At 40.9% G+C, this 15,433-nt stretch overlaps 1 protein-coding gene across 4 annotated transcripts in view; it reads left to right on the forward strand.

Moving 5' to 3' along the window:
* CCDC88C (coiled-coil domain containing 88C) overlaps positions 1–15,433 on the forward strand; it is a 128,217-nt gene that overhangs the window by 70,077 nt on the left and 42,707 nt on the right. For 3 of the 4 annotated variants that reach the window (XM_039534932.1, XM_039534929.1, XM_039534930.1), the window contains exons 7-12: positions 1,525–1,665; positions 2,516–2,700; positions 3,472–3,553; positions 4,011–4,169; positions 11,679–11,825; positions 14,635–14,779. In XM_039534932.1, coding sequence (XP_039390866.1) covers positions 1,525–1,665; positions 2,516–2,700; positions 3,472–3,553; positions 4,011–4,169; positions 11,679–11,825; positions 14,635–14,779 — 859 coding nt within the window. Of the gene's footprint in view, positions 1–1,524; positions 1,666–2,515; positions 2,701–3,471; positions 3,554–4,010; positions 4,170–6,424; positions 6,467–11,678; positions 11,826–14,634; positions 14,780–15,433 lie in introns of those variants that run through there. The other variant, XM_039534931.1, reaches the window with a different exon arrangement.

The following is a 15,433-nucleotide window of genomic DNA, read 5'->3' on the forward strand; positions in this document are numbered from 1 at the left end:
GTGGCTAGCCCGAGCCACCTTCCCTGGCTACTCCAGCTACACTGCTGTTTTTAGCATGCTAGCTTGTGTAGTGCTAGCACAGGTATGTCTATGTGAGCTGGGAATCACTGCTTCCCTCTCAGTGTAATCAAATTAAAAGGTAAAAATTACTAGGTGGTTGGGAAATTAACTGGGCTAACCACTTCTCAAAGAGTGCCAGTGATAAATGTCAGAACTGCCAAACGTCAGCTCAGACTGAAAGTAGTTTTATAAGGATACACAAAAAGGGTTTCAGGTAAAATTTTCAGAAGCACTTTAGTGATTTAGTCTTATTTTCAAAAGTCACTTAGGAGCTTAAGTCCCATTAGAAGGCAATGAGACTCCCAAGTGCCTGCAGCACTTTTGAAATTGGGACTTAAGCACCTAAGTCACATAAGTGCTTTTGAAAATATTATCGATGGTCCAAAATTTGATTTCAGTCTTTTAAAAATGGTATAATTTGGTGACATATGATGCCTGGATTCTAAATGCTTTGTTTAAAGAAAAAAAAAAGTTTGCTCAAACAGCAGCTATCATTCCATTTTCTGGGAGTTCAGGTGAAGCCTTCTGTAAATGCCCTCTACGGGACAGGCCTCAAGTACAAAATGCACGTTCTCTCAGGATGTGCTGGCTTCATCGGATGCAGAAGCGAAAAACCAACTAACCTAGGTGGGTTGGGGAACACATACTGTTAGAAGATGTTGACAATAACCTTTTAATATATTTTAAAATCTGCTTTCTAAAAGCAGATCCCACAGACTAGCAATTTCATTTAAAGACTAAGGAATATAAAGAATATGGTTCTGGTAAAAGCAGAAACATGTAGAGCCCTAAATGTGGACATAGCAACTTGAAAATAACCTTTCCAGTGCAGTGCAGTTTTCAGCAACAACATTTGGAAAAAAGCAATTTTTAGAGAATTATAGTTAAAAAATTTTTTTTTTCCCCATACCAGATTAGATCACTGCCACATCAGATCTATTAAGTCAGATAATCCCTGTGGCAGTGATCAAATACCAGAGCGTCAGGGGAAGCACAAACCTTGTCACCCCCACAATAATGCATCTAGCTAATTGTGCAATACAGGGCCAATACCTTCCTGACTCTTGCAGAGACTAGCTCACCCGCATGAAGATTGAGAGTTGAGTACAGTACTCTAAGTGTTCTTGAGCACAAAATTATCCAGCCACTTTTTCTAAATCTAGCTATCTTGTGAAAACTAGAAGCTTTGTTACATGATGTTGCAGTTGAACTGAGCATTTCTGCACCATTTCCTGGCTATATTGGCTGAAAAGTGACATTTATGACTAGGTTTGCCCACTTATCGATTCTTGAAAATTGGTGACAATTGGAAGAGGAACTGTACTGATTCCAACAGCTGATTTATATAAGTAGCAAACTTGAAAGAAAATCCTTGCACAGAATGAATCAATTCAACAAGCAACATTTGAAAATATATCAGGGAAAATTAAAAAAACAAAAACTGTATTTTGTTCTTGTTTGCAGGTGACTCAGAACCAGGAGAATGTGTTTGACTTGCAGTGGCTAGAGCTGCCAGATATGGCCCCAGAAGAACTGGAGTCTCTCTCAAGGAATATGGTTTTCCATCTCAAGAGGCTTATTGATGAGAGAGACGAGTGCACAGAAGTATGAATGAGATGTCTGTTTCTCATACAGTTCATTTGAGGGATCAGAGACAGGCTCTGCTTTTCTATTGTCTTTTGCTTCTGTACTGATTGCCTCTATGTTTCATTTAAGGTTCAGTCTCTTGTCACTCTATTAAATCTCTAAAAATTCTAGCATTCGTTAGAGTGATGTTTAATCATCCCTTGCTGCTCTCATAAATTGTATACTCGAGCTACAGAGAATTGATCTGTGAAGGAGAAGTGTGTGCAGGAAACACAATATGCTTTATTTTGTGAATTTGCCTTAAAGCTTTTGTCTCTTATTCTCTTCTCTGAGTGGATACTTTTCTGTCCTTCCCACAATATCTGCCATTGTTGGTTCAAGAGCCTTGTCTCTAGCTTATGCCACCAGTGACATCTTTTCTCTTTATCTGTGACTCATCAGTTAATCTTATTTCAGTTCTCTGCTAGAAACCTCTCTTCTCCCGACTGAGATCTCTTAACTTCCTCCTCTTCCTACTGTTATTGATTTGACTCTGATTATATTTGTTAAACCTGTAAATTGTTGCAGTTTTTATAAAAACTCAAAGCAAAATACAGTCCTTATCTGAAACACTAGGAAGTAGTGTATTCCGGTGGTCAGCAAAGGACTGGGAATCAAAATTGTGTTCTGTTCCCAACTGTGTCACCGATTTCAGTGTGTGACATTAGGTACATCACCTGAACCTTCTGTGCCTGAGTTTCCACATCTGTAAGGTAGGCTAATAATTACCCACCTTTGCAAAGTACTTTGAGATGCTTGAGTGAAAGGAGCTATAAGTGCAATGTGTTGTTATTTCTTGTTAATGCCACTGGCCTCTCTCCTTTTCCAGCTGATTGTGGATCTCACTCAAGAGAGAGATTATCTGCAGTCTCAGCAACCACCAAGTCCTCTGAAAACATCTAGTCCAGACTCTTCACCAAACCTAGCCAGTCGTCTCTCCAGTGAGGATAAGCAGCACCTGGCTGTTGAGCTGGCAGACACACGAGCAAAGCTGAGAAGGGTCCGACAGGAATTGTAAGTCACTAAACGCCTGGGCTGCTGGAGAAGTGCTCTCTATTTCAGGTTCTTTGCTAACAGTGTCAAGTAAACGTGTATTAAGCCTGTGTCTGCAGCATCAGGTTGCCCATTGGCTTCAACTCCTTGACTTGTCTCGGAGTTCAGCATGCAGACTTGCTGTAGATTTGGGTCTTGTACGTTGGGGGTGGACGGTTGCTCAAGGAAAGGATGCGTGTAAAGTAGCTGGCTTCACCTTCTCCCATCTTCCCTCTTTCTTGTCACCAATCTCAAACATCCATTAGTTTGTCTTTCCCTTCCCTCTTTTCTTGCCTTCCCACATCCATCACTCTTTCTTCCCCTTTTCCTTCTTTCCCTCCCCACCCCTATGCCATCCTTAAATTTTCAAAGATTGTTGATTCCAGTTGGTATTTCCCCTTCCCCACATGCATACATGTTACCCTTGCTTCTTGGCAGTGATTGTTGGGAAGAACTGATTACAAATTGCTGGTAGCTGTGGCGGCAGGAATGGCAGGTGAAATGATGATTTAAAAAAGAGAGACAGTCCCAAATTTTCTGTGGCTCAGGGCCCCACACGAAAACATCTGCAGCTATTGGTAACTTTGAAACTGGAGCAGCACCAAGAAAATCTAGACAGTCTTGTGTCCAGATTATCCTGGTTGACTCCTGTGACTAATACCCCCTGCATCTTGCCATGATGTTAATGCCATGAGTATTGTTCCAGGAACTCTTGTTATAGTTTCTTATTAAGTTTTTCCTAATCATTTTCAGGGAAGAAAAATCTGAGCAACTTGTGGACACTAAACATGAAGCAGAACAGCTTGTACTAGAGCTGCAGAAAATAAAACAGGAGGTAAGTGGAGCTTCTTCAGTTGTAACACTGCCGTGACACACAACACTTTAAAAATTGCTTTCAATAGTAAGATAAAAATTCTTCTCATGAAATTTGAATGATGGAACCAAGTTACTGCAGCATGTTGGTCTGATTGTGACAGAGTAATGCAGTGACTTACTGGTGAGAGCAGGTCTCATCTGTTCAGTTCACTGACTTGTCCAATAATGCCTGGAGCATATACAGCACTGATCATTGAAAACTGAAGAATCCCTGTAGGCTGAGTTACCACTCAATCCTGCAATGAGTTTGATGGCTAATTGAAGGCTTCCCCACACTTGCACCGTGGGGTCACTTCTGGCTTTCCATTCACTTCCTCTCATTTGGACTTGGGGGCAGGGGAAGGGGTATGTCATGAGTTTTACAAGCATGGGGGGGTTAATTTTATTTTTTTCCATTTGTCTGTCACTTTTCCCAGAACATCCATCTGGCAGCTGATGCACGCTCTGCCCGAGCATACAGAGATGAACTGGATTCACTGAGAGAGAGAGCAAACAGAGTCGAGAGACTCGAGATGGAACTGGTCCGGTGTAAAGAGAAACTGCATGATGTGGATTTCTACAAGGCTCGTATGGAGGCAAGTGAAGATCAGGAAAAAAATCTGCTGTGCAGGGCCCATTTTCCCCAGTGCTGCTCACCAGTTCATGCTTCATTTATAATCACTCTACCAGCACATTAAAGCAAACTGAAGTTCCAGAAAATACCTGATGGATGGGATTTTTGAAAGCACTCAGCAATGGCCTAGCTCTGCTCCCCCATTGGAGTCAGCGGTAAAACTCTCAACAGTGAGAGATGGGCTAGGCCAGTGCTGAAAAGCCCCCTTGTTATAGATCTATTGGGTCTCCATTATGTGGCTGACTGTAGCAGCCCTGTTCTTTGACACTACAGGTCTGGGTCCTTGCAGTAAATTTTCAAGCTGTCTTTGTGCCAGAGTTGATTCTTTGGCCAAAATTTTCCATTTGTGAGTACCCTGTGCTAATTATCTAAATACGTGGCCTGATATTTTCAGAGGTTCTTAGCATCTGCGGCTCCAATTGAAGTGGCTAGAAATTTTTAAGTATAGTTTCAGATGGCAAACCTTAGGAATCGAAATCTGCAAATGTTGGCCTTAGTAAATAACAGAGAAACTGCTCTTAAGTGGAGTATTTGTACCTATAAGTTTATGCTATTAGTAATACCAATATCTTCTGCTTAGCCACTTCAGGCCACTGCTCATCCTATTTCACTCTCTTTCTAGGCCTCTTGGCTAATCTCATCTTTAACTCTCGAGATCCCCTACATTTCCCTGATACAGAGGGATACCTGCCACCCCATTTCATCTCACCCACAGTACAAGCACCTAATTCTACCCTTCTGGAGTTTTTCTGCTGCTCATTCTTACTAATTCTTTTCCACCTAAAACTAATAGAGAGGGAGAGCTGAGGATTCTGTGCTAGAAACATGGATGGACCTGTTTCTGGTAATGTGGGAAGATAGCAGTGACCTGTGGCAGGAAGGGTTGCCTCAGTACCAGGGCTGTCCTTAAGGGGGTGCAGGGTCTGGGGCAAAAGTGATGAATCCGTCACTTCCGGGACCGACCACACCAGCCAGTTGGTCCGGCCCACGGGGCCCCCCAAAGCACAGGGCCTGGAACAGTCACCCCAATTCACAGTACCCAAGGGACGGCTATGCTCAGTGAATTTGCATTAGCCCTGCTTGCTTCTGTTAGGGTTCATGCTGAAGAAAATGGATAGACTCAACGTGTGACTAAGATTGTGGGAAACAGCTGTCAACAAATACTTCACTGAATCTACTGTATATGGGCTCCAGAACTGAATCAGACTAATACTGAAGTCCTCTACCTTGCAGCATCCAATTCGCTTGTTTATTTTACTGTGTATGAAACCTTTATGTTAACCAAAAACAGACAAAATTCTTCTGCTTGTCCTATGGATAAATATCTGATTGTGATTGTCATGCCACTAGCAACAAAGAGAATGCTTTGGGCTGGTTGAGTAATTCTTTGCCTTTCCAATGGAAGAATGTGGCACTTTAGACAGAGTCAGGTGCAATCAAAAGACTGTCTGAGATTGATTCTGGAGGCTGAATCTTGGAATTATGTAATCCCAGTTCTGCTTACATTGAAGCCAGAGGAAATTTTGCAATTGACTTCAAGATTGGGCCCAAACTGTAAGTAGATGAAGCTCCTGGCTCTGAGATAATGGGGTGTCAGTGTCACTAAAACATATGCCCATAACACTCCCTGCTGAAAACATGGCAGTTCTTTATGGTTTGCAAACCTCGCCTTGTAAATACATTTTTCTCTTTGCCAACCTAGGGGACCAGCTGTCCACTGCGTCTTATGAATAGGTCCACTAAGCCTGCTGAGTATCAAATGTATAAACTGCAAACTGAGGCAGGCTCCTCTCTGCTGGCAATTTCCAGTTTACTGGAATCTCTTACTGTAAGTCGTCTCTCTCTCCTACTCCCTCAAGCTGGCAAGTCAGTTGTTCATTAACCCTATCATGCACACTAGATAGCAGAGCCACGTCTTGACATTTTCCCTTCAGCTCTGTGCTGCTGTACTTTAGTCTGCTGCCCAAAGCATGCAGAGGAGTTGGTTCTGGTAGAATGGGAGAGGCCAGTGCTTCCTCTTATCTTCATCTGAGACAAGAGGGCAGCCATTCTATTGTAAGTACTTGGGTTCTCAGAACTGTGGCTTGCCCTGGAGCCAGCGATACCCTCAAACTAACCACTTCTGTTTCCTATGTAGCAAGTTAACTTGATCCATAATGTAAAATTTACAGAGCTCTCCTTCATGTCTTTTCTTCCATCCCTTATGCAGTCTCCCACCTCTGTCTCTTCCGTGTTGGGTGTCGAGGTTCTGCATCATAGGTGAGATTCTGTGCTGCATCTCTAAGAGCTGCAATCTGGAGGCATGGGGATGAAGCAAAGGTCATTTTACATCTTCTTGGCACCTTTCTAACTCTGCTCTAGGGAGTCAGTGTGTCCTCTGGCATAAGTTAGGACAGGGTTTGGCAACCTTTCAGAAGTGGTGTGCCGAGTCTTCATTTATTCACTCTGATTTAAGGTTTCGTGTGCCAGTAATACATTTTAACGTTTTTAGAAGGTCTCTTTCTATAACTCTATAATATATAACTAAACTTTTGTTGTATGTAAAGTAAATAAGGTTTTTAAAATGTTTAAGAAGCTTCATTTAAAATTAAATTAAAATGCAGAGCCCCCCGGACCAGTGGCCAGGACCCGGGCAGTGTGAGTGCCATTGAAAATCAGCTCGTGTGCTGCCTTTGGCACGTGTGCCATAGGTTGCCTACACCTGAGTTAGGAGCTGCTTCAGCTGCCTTTGGGCTGCTCCACAGTGTAAAATTGCCAGTATTTTGCATTCCAGCCACTCCTTGTCCTAAATTCTCCAGCACATCCCACGATGTAGAAGGGCAGCATAAGTCTGTCTCCTCTGGCCTTGTGCTGCCCCTGCTGGCTGCATTCAGGAAATTCCCCAGGGGGGATTCTGGCCCTCTTATGTTGCTGTACCAATGTAAAGAGGCTTCATTGAAGCCAGAATCTGACAATATATATGTCCTTCAGCCAGTGTTATCCCTCAGTTTCCCTTCCATTTCCCCCCTGCCTCAAGCAACTGTCCTTCAAAGTGAGGTGTAATGAATAGGACTTAATTCAGAGCTGTGCCTACTCACATTCCTCTCACCCCCTTGAAAAATAGCTGGATTTACAGTTTCCTCAGAACCACTCCCAGCGTCGGAGCAGGGGTCTAGTTCTAGTCTCTCACTTGACAGTGAGAGATACCACTAGGCTATAAAGCTGGTCCAACTCCCCTGATGCTTATTGGTAGCTTCCTAAGCTCAGAGGGTCTGAGACTCTGAAACAAATTTCACATAGATGGGGCCATTTTAACTGCATGCACTTCAGTGAAGAAACATATGATGGGCACTTAACAAGCCTCTAGTTCTGGTACTTGAAGTACAGCCATGAAAACATGCCCCTATTGAATGTCATCTCCAGGCAGTGGTCATGAAAGTGCCATATGGAGGGCAGACCATGTGAGGCAGTTTACAAGAGGTAAGAGAAGAGAAATTGGAGTGAGACTTTAAATAGCTCCTTAAACCACAGGCTAAAAGTCCCTAATGGCAGGAGGGAGATTAGAGAAGCTGCCTTAGAACAAGTGCAAAAGGAGCAAGCCTCACTGCAGGCAAGCAAGACTTGACATGTCTGAGCAGGTGAATGTTTTCCTTCCACGTCTTTCACGACAAGAAGAAATTACCAAATGCTGTTTTAATTTGATTATATCTTTAAGAAAACACAATGCAAATGCAGTCTATGGACCAGGGCCACCAGGGTTGGGGGGGGGGGAAGTGGGGCAATTTGCCCCGGGCCTCACAGGGGCCCCCATGAGAATATGGTATTCTATAATATTGCAACTTTTTTTTATGGCAGTGGCCCCCAAATTGCTTTGCCCCAGGCCCCCTGAATCCTCTGGGCAGCCCTGCTATGGACTTGCCCGCTGTGGTGGCTTAATGAGGTCATAGCTATCAATGTGCAGGGGCAGGCTTAATGCAGTGCTTCCTCTGAGGAGGTGTTTCCCTCCAACGTAAAAACCCTGCTGCAGCATTCCTCTCCATTGAGTCTAGTGCTGCTCCAGGAGACCAGATTCTTTTTGGAGACCAGGGAGTCTTGCTTGCATTTCCCCCCCCCCCCCCCAACTGCAATAAGTTTCCCCACAGGATAATGGGAAGAAATTCCTGTGAACATTAAAAAAAAATAAAAAAAAGCATTTCTTTTACATTTTCATTTAGTTTGATTGATGCAAAATGCAATTATTCCAGGGCATTTGCTAACATTTTTGCAGCTCAGCAGGAGCAACTTCCATAGCGTGCGTGTGCGTGTCTGGCCCCAATCCTGCAAATACATATGCCAAGATTTAATTTTAAGTGGTCTACTCATGGGTGTGAGTGTTTGCAGGATCAGGGCCTGTGTTGTTAAGGCTGCAGACCAAATTCTATGGTTTAATTCAGTCAGAGGTTTATGAAGGCAAGATCAGAAATTGTTGGATATTTTAAGGTAAATTTCCTCTAATTGATTTTGGAATCTCTTATAAGTAAATGTATTATAAATCGTAAAAGACCATAGATAACTATTCTGTGCTGTTGATTTAAAAGTACCCCATGGCTATAAAACCATTTTGAGAGTTTTATTAATTTAAAAGGAAAAAAATATCTTAATTCCCATGAAGAATACACCCAACCATTCTGCTTATCTAATACAAAACTGATTTATAGCCAAACCAATTCTCAGGTCAGTTGTGCTACCCTAGGGTTATCTGTGGTGACATTAGTTATAATATGCTGTTCTAAGAACAATTCTACCTTCCAGGCTCTGAAACATAACTTTATAAAGCTATCCTGGAGTAATTACTTAAATTAAGTTTGCACTATAAAGATGACCTCAGAAATGGGTGCAAGTAAGTAATGTTGGCCCAACTTTAACAGGCTTCTGCAAAAGGTTCTTAATTTAAGATTTCATCAGAAACCTTCTGATCTGACAGGTCTTCCTCCCCCTCGCCCCTCAGGCACCTGCATGGTGTGTACCTCCCGTTTCTCAGATATTATGGCTCCCAACAATGTGTGATTTGCAAACAGAGACCAAATATGTGTATACCTTACTTGGCACACAATTAGACTCTTCATGAGACACTTAAATAATCAGTTCCTGCTTGGTAAGCAGTTTCAGAGATAGTTCTGAGGTGATGTTTATGAGGTAAAACACCATCTTACTTCTCACGGCTGTGGTCCAGACTGAGCAGGACAGTTTGTTAAATATATTCTGATTGACCCATTGTTTCAATATGAGTATTTTTGGTACTTGTTTTACACCCAGCATGCTGCCTGTTTTTAACTCCACTCATTCTCATCTGTTTTGGTGTCAGACAGTTTAACATATCCATCCTCTCTGGTCAAACTTGGCCCAAAATTTAGGTCTTAAAATATCAGAGTTTCAACGTTTTCTCTTTATCATTTACTCACAGACGTCTCTATTGCAGCCACCATCATAGTATCTCCTGTGAGCACAAAGTGCAATCATCCCTATTTTACAGATGGGGAACTGAGGCATACATCGATTAAGGGATGTCTCTAGGTGTAGGATATCACTGGAAGTCTGTACCGATGCCGGGAAACGGAATCCAGAGTTCCCGAGTCCCAGTCCAGCCTTAACCACAAGAACATCCTTTCTCTTTTTATAAAACCTAAAACTAATAGAAATGTTTCTCCATGGATTCTTACCACTAGTGGAATTGTTCTAAAAACACATTAATCTAAAGTTTTGCAACAGCTTTGCACTAATCAGTTTCAGTGTGATGGGGACTTAAAAGCCATTCCACACAATAGGTGATGGAAGTGTTGATTCTAAGCAATAGCAACAATAACCAGGGATTTTTCTTTTCTATGGGCTAGGAGATATTTTTTTTCCTGCCAAAGTTTATTTCCAAGAAATTGCTGCATATCTCCACCCCACAGCACTCTCTATTTCTAAGGAGCGTAGCTGATGGCTAGAGTTTTGCATACTGTGGGAAAGTCCTATAGGAATGGCAAGAAATGCCTGAAGATTAGTTGGTTGACTGCTGACTCTTCCCACTGGCTTTAGGATAAATTAGGGTTAAATTGAAAGCCTTTGTATGCTTTCTCTTTAGGTCAGCATTAATAGACTGGTTATGGGTTATGATTAAGGGTTATGTATATATTAGGTTGGTATGCATGTTAGAGCATGAACACCATTTCATAACATTCTCTGCAAACTATGTTCTGAAATGGGACATTCAGACCTGGGAGTGAGTCTTACTGAGCTGCCGTGAGACTTTTGAGGCCACTGATTGTATCCTTCCAAAAATGGGAAGGCAGCTGTTGTCCAACGGATCACCACAACTTACTCATTCCTGATCATCTTTCAGTAGTCTATGTGTTTTGAAGGTTGGTTGTTCGAGAGAGCAGACTCATTCACTGATATCAGCAGAGGCTTTACAATTTGAAGGCTACTGTCCAGCAATAAACTGTCAACCCATAATTATTTCTCCATGGATGTGTGCATGTTCCATTTTTTTCTGTATGTTGGAGGAAAAAATAAACTAATAAAAATCTTTTTAGCGGAACAAGGTAAATTGCTGGGTTTTTTTTCCCCCACTCCACCCTCGGTTCCCCTGTGTAACATCCTGCTCTTTCTCATCTTTCAAATGCCCATCACTTTCCTGAGTGAGAGAATTGTAGGCCTTACATGTATGTTTCTGATATTAAAAGCATTTAAAGATAAAAGTAAGCAGTCATTTTTTTTTAACCTGAAATCAGACAATTTAAAGCTGTTCTGACCTGGTCAAGAATGTCAACCAGATTTTATGCTGCGGACATGCATTATTTCTGGAGATAAGGTATATGAATGCATGATGCTGCAATTTTTGCTTTGTTGTGGTTCAAACAACAAGGGGAGCACCATATAATTCACCAGACTTGTTCCTAGAGCTGTGCTAGAACTGCTGTAGCTGCAGAACCCGGTTGGTTTGTGTTCCACAAAACACAAACCAAAAATGCTGCTGGCCTAAAGGAAAAACAAAACTGTTCATACAGTTAATGATTGTGTCAGGTGTTTAAAAGGTCATTGCAAACCAGTGCTTCTTTAAGTGAAATAAAGCCATATACATGAGAGAGAGGGAAAGAGAATTCTTTCTGACATGTTATTGAAAGGACTTTTTCATGTAAATGATCCCATAACCTCTAAAGGTCTAGGTCTGTTTGTTTATATTTTGCACTCTCTGTCTTCCAAGTGCTTCACCAACGTTGATATTGGAACATTTTAAAGTATAAATCTTTCTCTATGGGATCTTCATATGTAAAATTGTCATTTTGGAGGTAATGATTAAAAGGTGCTATTCATAGTTAAATATCCAGTATTTCAGTGCCCTTGTTCTAGGTGTGCTATATATCCTTTTTTCCAAACTGTAGTATATTAAAGTTGTCTGATGTTTGAAACGTAAAATTCTGAAACTAGGAGATTAACTTCATATGCTGTTTTTCTTTTTGTTTTATAGGAATTGAGAGAAGACAACATCATATTAATTGAAACAAAGGCTATGCTAGAAGAACAGTTAACAGTAGCAAGAGCTCGTGGTGATAAACTGCATGAACTAGAGAAGGAAAACTTGCAATTGAAATCCAAACTTCATGATGTAGAGCTGGTACACACTCGTTATTTAACTATGCAATTTTTAAAAAATCATATTTTAAACTAGGTTACACACTCTTTTTACATAATCCATTGGAGTTGGACAAATTCCATTTACAAAGTTTTCAATATGTCTCAGGCCATGTGATCTTTGTGTCAGTGCAGTGCATCGTGCATGCTTAAAATAGCATGACACTCGACTTACAATAAAAATATATTTCTATTTTATATAAATATATTTAAAAAATCTGCTTGGGAGAAGCAAACAGTTGGACAGATTTCAGGTTACATGAGCATATATCACCAAGTTGCAAATACTGAACCTATGTACATGGGTGTTAGAGGGTTTAGAATGTATCCGTTTAAAAAAAAAATCTCTTACACATGGAGTATGAAAATCTGCTGCAATGAACAACTGTTCTTGCTGAAAATAAAATGTAGAGTTATTGCAGCAGGTCTATGAGGCACTGACCACTGCAAAAAATAAAATGTTCTCAATATTTAATACTACATAAATCAGAGAAAAGGGGCTTATTCATTTGAACACAAATGAGAGACTTAAGACCTGGCAGTTTATCACTCACAACTAAAAGGCTAATACATTACACTGGACATTTATTATTGCATTAAACATAAGAAATGTTACTTCATGTGCAGTAACTTTAGTTACTAGTATTCCTCATTCTTATGGGTTCGTTGTTCTGAATTCTTGCAAAGTGTGGTCATTTATTAACCTGAAAAAGATTTTGCTGGAATGGAGGTGTTGGTCAGATCCTCCCCTAGTGTTATGCTAAATGCCCGGCTCAGAACATTGTAAATTAAGAAACGAAACATACCCAAGATTTTCAAATTGGCTCATAATTTTGGGTGCCTCACATTTTGGGTGCCCGCCTTGAGATACCTTGAAGAGGCATGACATGCAGAGGGCTGGCACGCCTTTCAGGTGTCTTGAGTTGAGCGACCAAAAATGTATTGCCCCAGATCACTAACCTACCTGATGCCATAATTTTGGGTGCCTCACATTTTGGGTGCCCGCCTTGAGATACCTTGAAGAGGCATGACATGCAGAAAAATGTATTGCCCCAGATCACTAACCTACCTGATGCCTTTCATGTTGAGTGTGTTTCTCATTTCAGTGCAAACATCATGCATGTAAATATTATTCAGAGTGATGCAAGTATCTTATAAGGAGAAAGGGGTGGGGAGTGTGTGTATATGTGTGTGTGCTTGTGAGAGAGAGAGAGAGAGAGGAGCATGCCTGCACCTATATGCTACACTGGTACTTTGACTGGGAACAGCTGTTCATCACTCTCTAAAGTCTATCCCATTCAATACCAACTCACTTTAATGGACATTTTTCTGTGTATATAAGCCTATTTTTCATCTGTTTATTAGAATAATTCCCATTTTGTCAATCAGCAGTAAAAAACTGACTTCCATTGGGAAACGTTGAACAATGTCTCATTGAGCCCATGCATATTTGGTGCATTTTGCATGTGAAAGGCAAGAATTAAGTCAAGAAGTTAATGTCAATTAGAAATTACTGATTTCCTACCCTAACAGCACTCAGTTCCAATTACAGCATGTGATATCACCTGGTATGGTAGTTTTTTAAAGTACATTATATGAATTTATTTTCCATTTATTCACACGGTTTCTTTGTTAAAAAGCTGTGTGAAACTGACAATGATGTGACATGAAGATTTCACTTCTTGGCATTTCAAGAAATGAAGAAAAAATACCTTTGATTCTGTGATGTTTATCTTCAGCTTTAGGAAGAGAAGAGAGCTTATTTTGAGCCCAGATAGTGTCAAAAAGTTGTGTCAAGTTAGTAGTGAAATTATGCAGGCTTGATTGTATTAAACATGTCTTGAATCGTCCATTTAGTATTTCAGGTAATTGGAGATGGACCAAAACCCTGGATCTTTGTACCTCTGAACCTGGGGAAGTTTCATTTGGGATCTGGCCCATCCAGAGGGTGGCTTTAATCTTGGATCTGTGAGATGTCTCTCTTAAAGAATAAATGGACACAAATCAGACGTCAAGAATTATAACATTCAAAAAACAGTTGGAGAACACTTCAATCTCCCTGGCCACTCGATTACAGACCTAAAAGTCGCAGTATTACAACAACAAAACTTCAAAAACAAACTCTAACGAGAAACTGCTGAATTGGAATTAATTTGCAAATTGGACACCATGAAATTAGGCTTGAATAAAGACAGGGAGTGGATGGGCCATTACACAAAGTAAAACTATTTTCCCCATGCTTATTTCCCCCCCAGCCCACCCCACACACACACACTACAGTTCCTTACATCTCCTTGTCAATTGCTGGAAATGGGCCATTTTCATTACCATTACGAACAGTTCTTTTTCTCTTCTGCTGATAATAGCTCACCTTAACTGATCACTCTCATTAGAGTGTGTATGGTAACACCCATTGTTTCATGTTCTCTGTGTGTGTGTGTGTGTGTGTGTGTATATATATATATATATATATCTTCCTACTGTATTTTCCACTTCATGCATCCGATGAAGTGGGCTGTTGCCCACAAAAGCTTATGCTCAGATAAATTTGTTAGTCTCTAAGGGGCCACAAGTACTCCTGTTCTTTTTGCGGATACAGACTAACATGGCTGCTACTCTGAAATCTCTCTTAATATTGTATGTGTATATTAACATATGCACATGTTGTATAGAGGGGTCCGTTCAATTCTTGATGCATTCATCACTCCTAGTAACGATAACTGTGCAAGCCTGATCAGGCTCCCTAGTTAATAAACTCAGTATGACGTTCCATTTGCATGCTCTTTCCACAGGACCGGGACGCAGACAAGAAACGAATTGAAGAGCTGCTGGAAGAGAATATGGTACTGGAGATCGCGCAAAAACAGAGCATGAATGAGTCTGCACACCTGGGCTGGGAACTAGAACAGCTGTCAAAGAGCACAGACCTCGCAGATAGTAAGTAGCAGTCATGAGGCAACTCTTAATTATTATTGTGCTTGCGCAAGGTTTCCTTGTAGAAGAGGAGGGGAACAAGTTACTGCATTGGGCAGGAGCAAAACCTCAAACTCCAAGCTCAGTAGTTCACATGGGGAAATAAATTTCTGTATTTAACCACTTGACACAGTAAAGCTTCTAACAACGCCACAGCTTCCAGCTTCTTTCCGTACATTACGTAACTATTAACAATGACTTCTTTATATTTAAACCTCCCTTGAGAAAGTGCCCAAAAATAAACAAACACCCCCGGATATTGCACAGTAATGATCCCAGCACAAGGTATTTTTAACTAAATAGTGTCTGGGAGGAGTCAATGACCCTTCTCTACTCCCAGCTGATCTTTAAGTCCCAGGAAAAAGCCTATGCTGTGAGATAACTATTTTTAATAGAAGGTGAAAAATGAGTGGGAGGGAGGGGAAATAACTGGCTGGATATTTTTTAAGTGGGTGATTCACTTTCAGTAATTATATGCAAGACATAAAAAAAAAAATCAGTGCCCTGTATCATAGGCTTGATAATTAGTTTCTTTCATATAATTAATTCAGTTTATAATACTAGGATACAAAATCATATTTTTAAAGAATCCTGGGATATATAACAGGATGTTACTGG

Source organism: Mauremys reevesii, linkage group 4, assembly GCF_016161935.1.
Source record: "Mauremys reevesii isolate NIE-2019 linkage group 4, ASM1616193v1, whole genome shotgun sequence".
Taxonomy (NCBI): domain Eukaryota; kingdom Metazoa; phylum Chordata; order Testudines; family Geoemydidae; genus Mauremys; species Mauremys reevesii.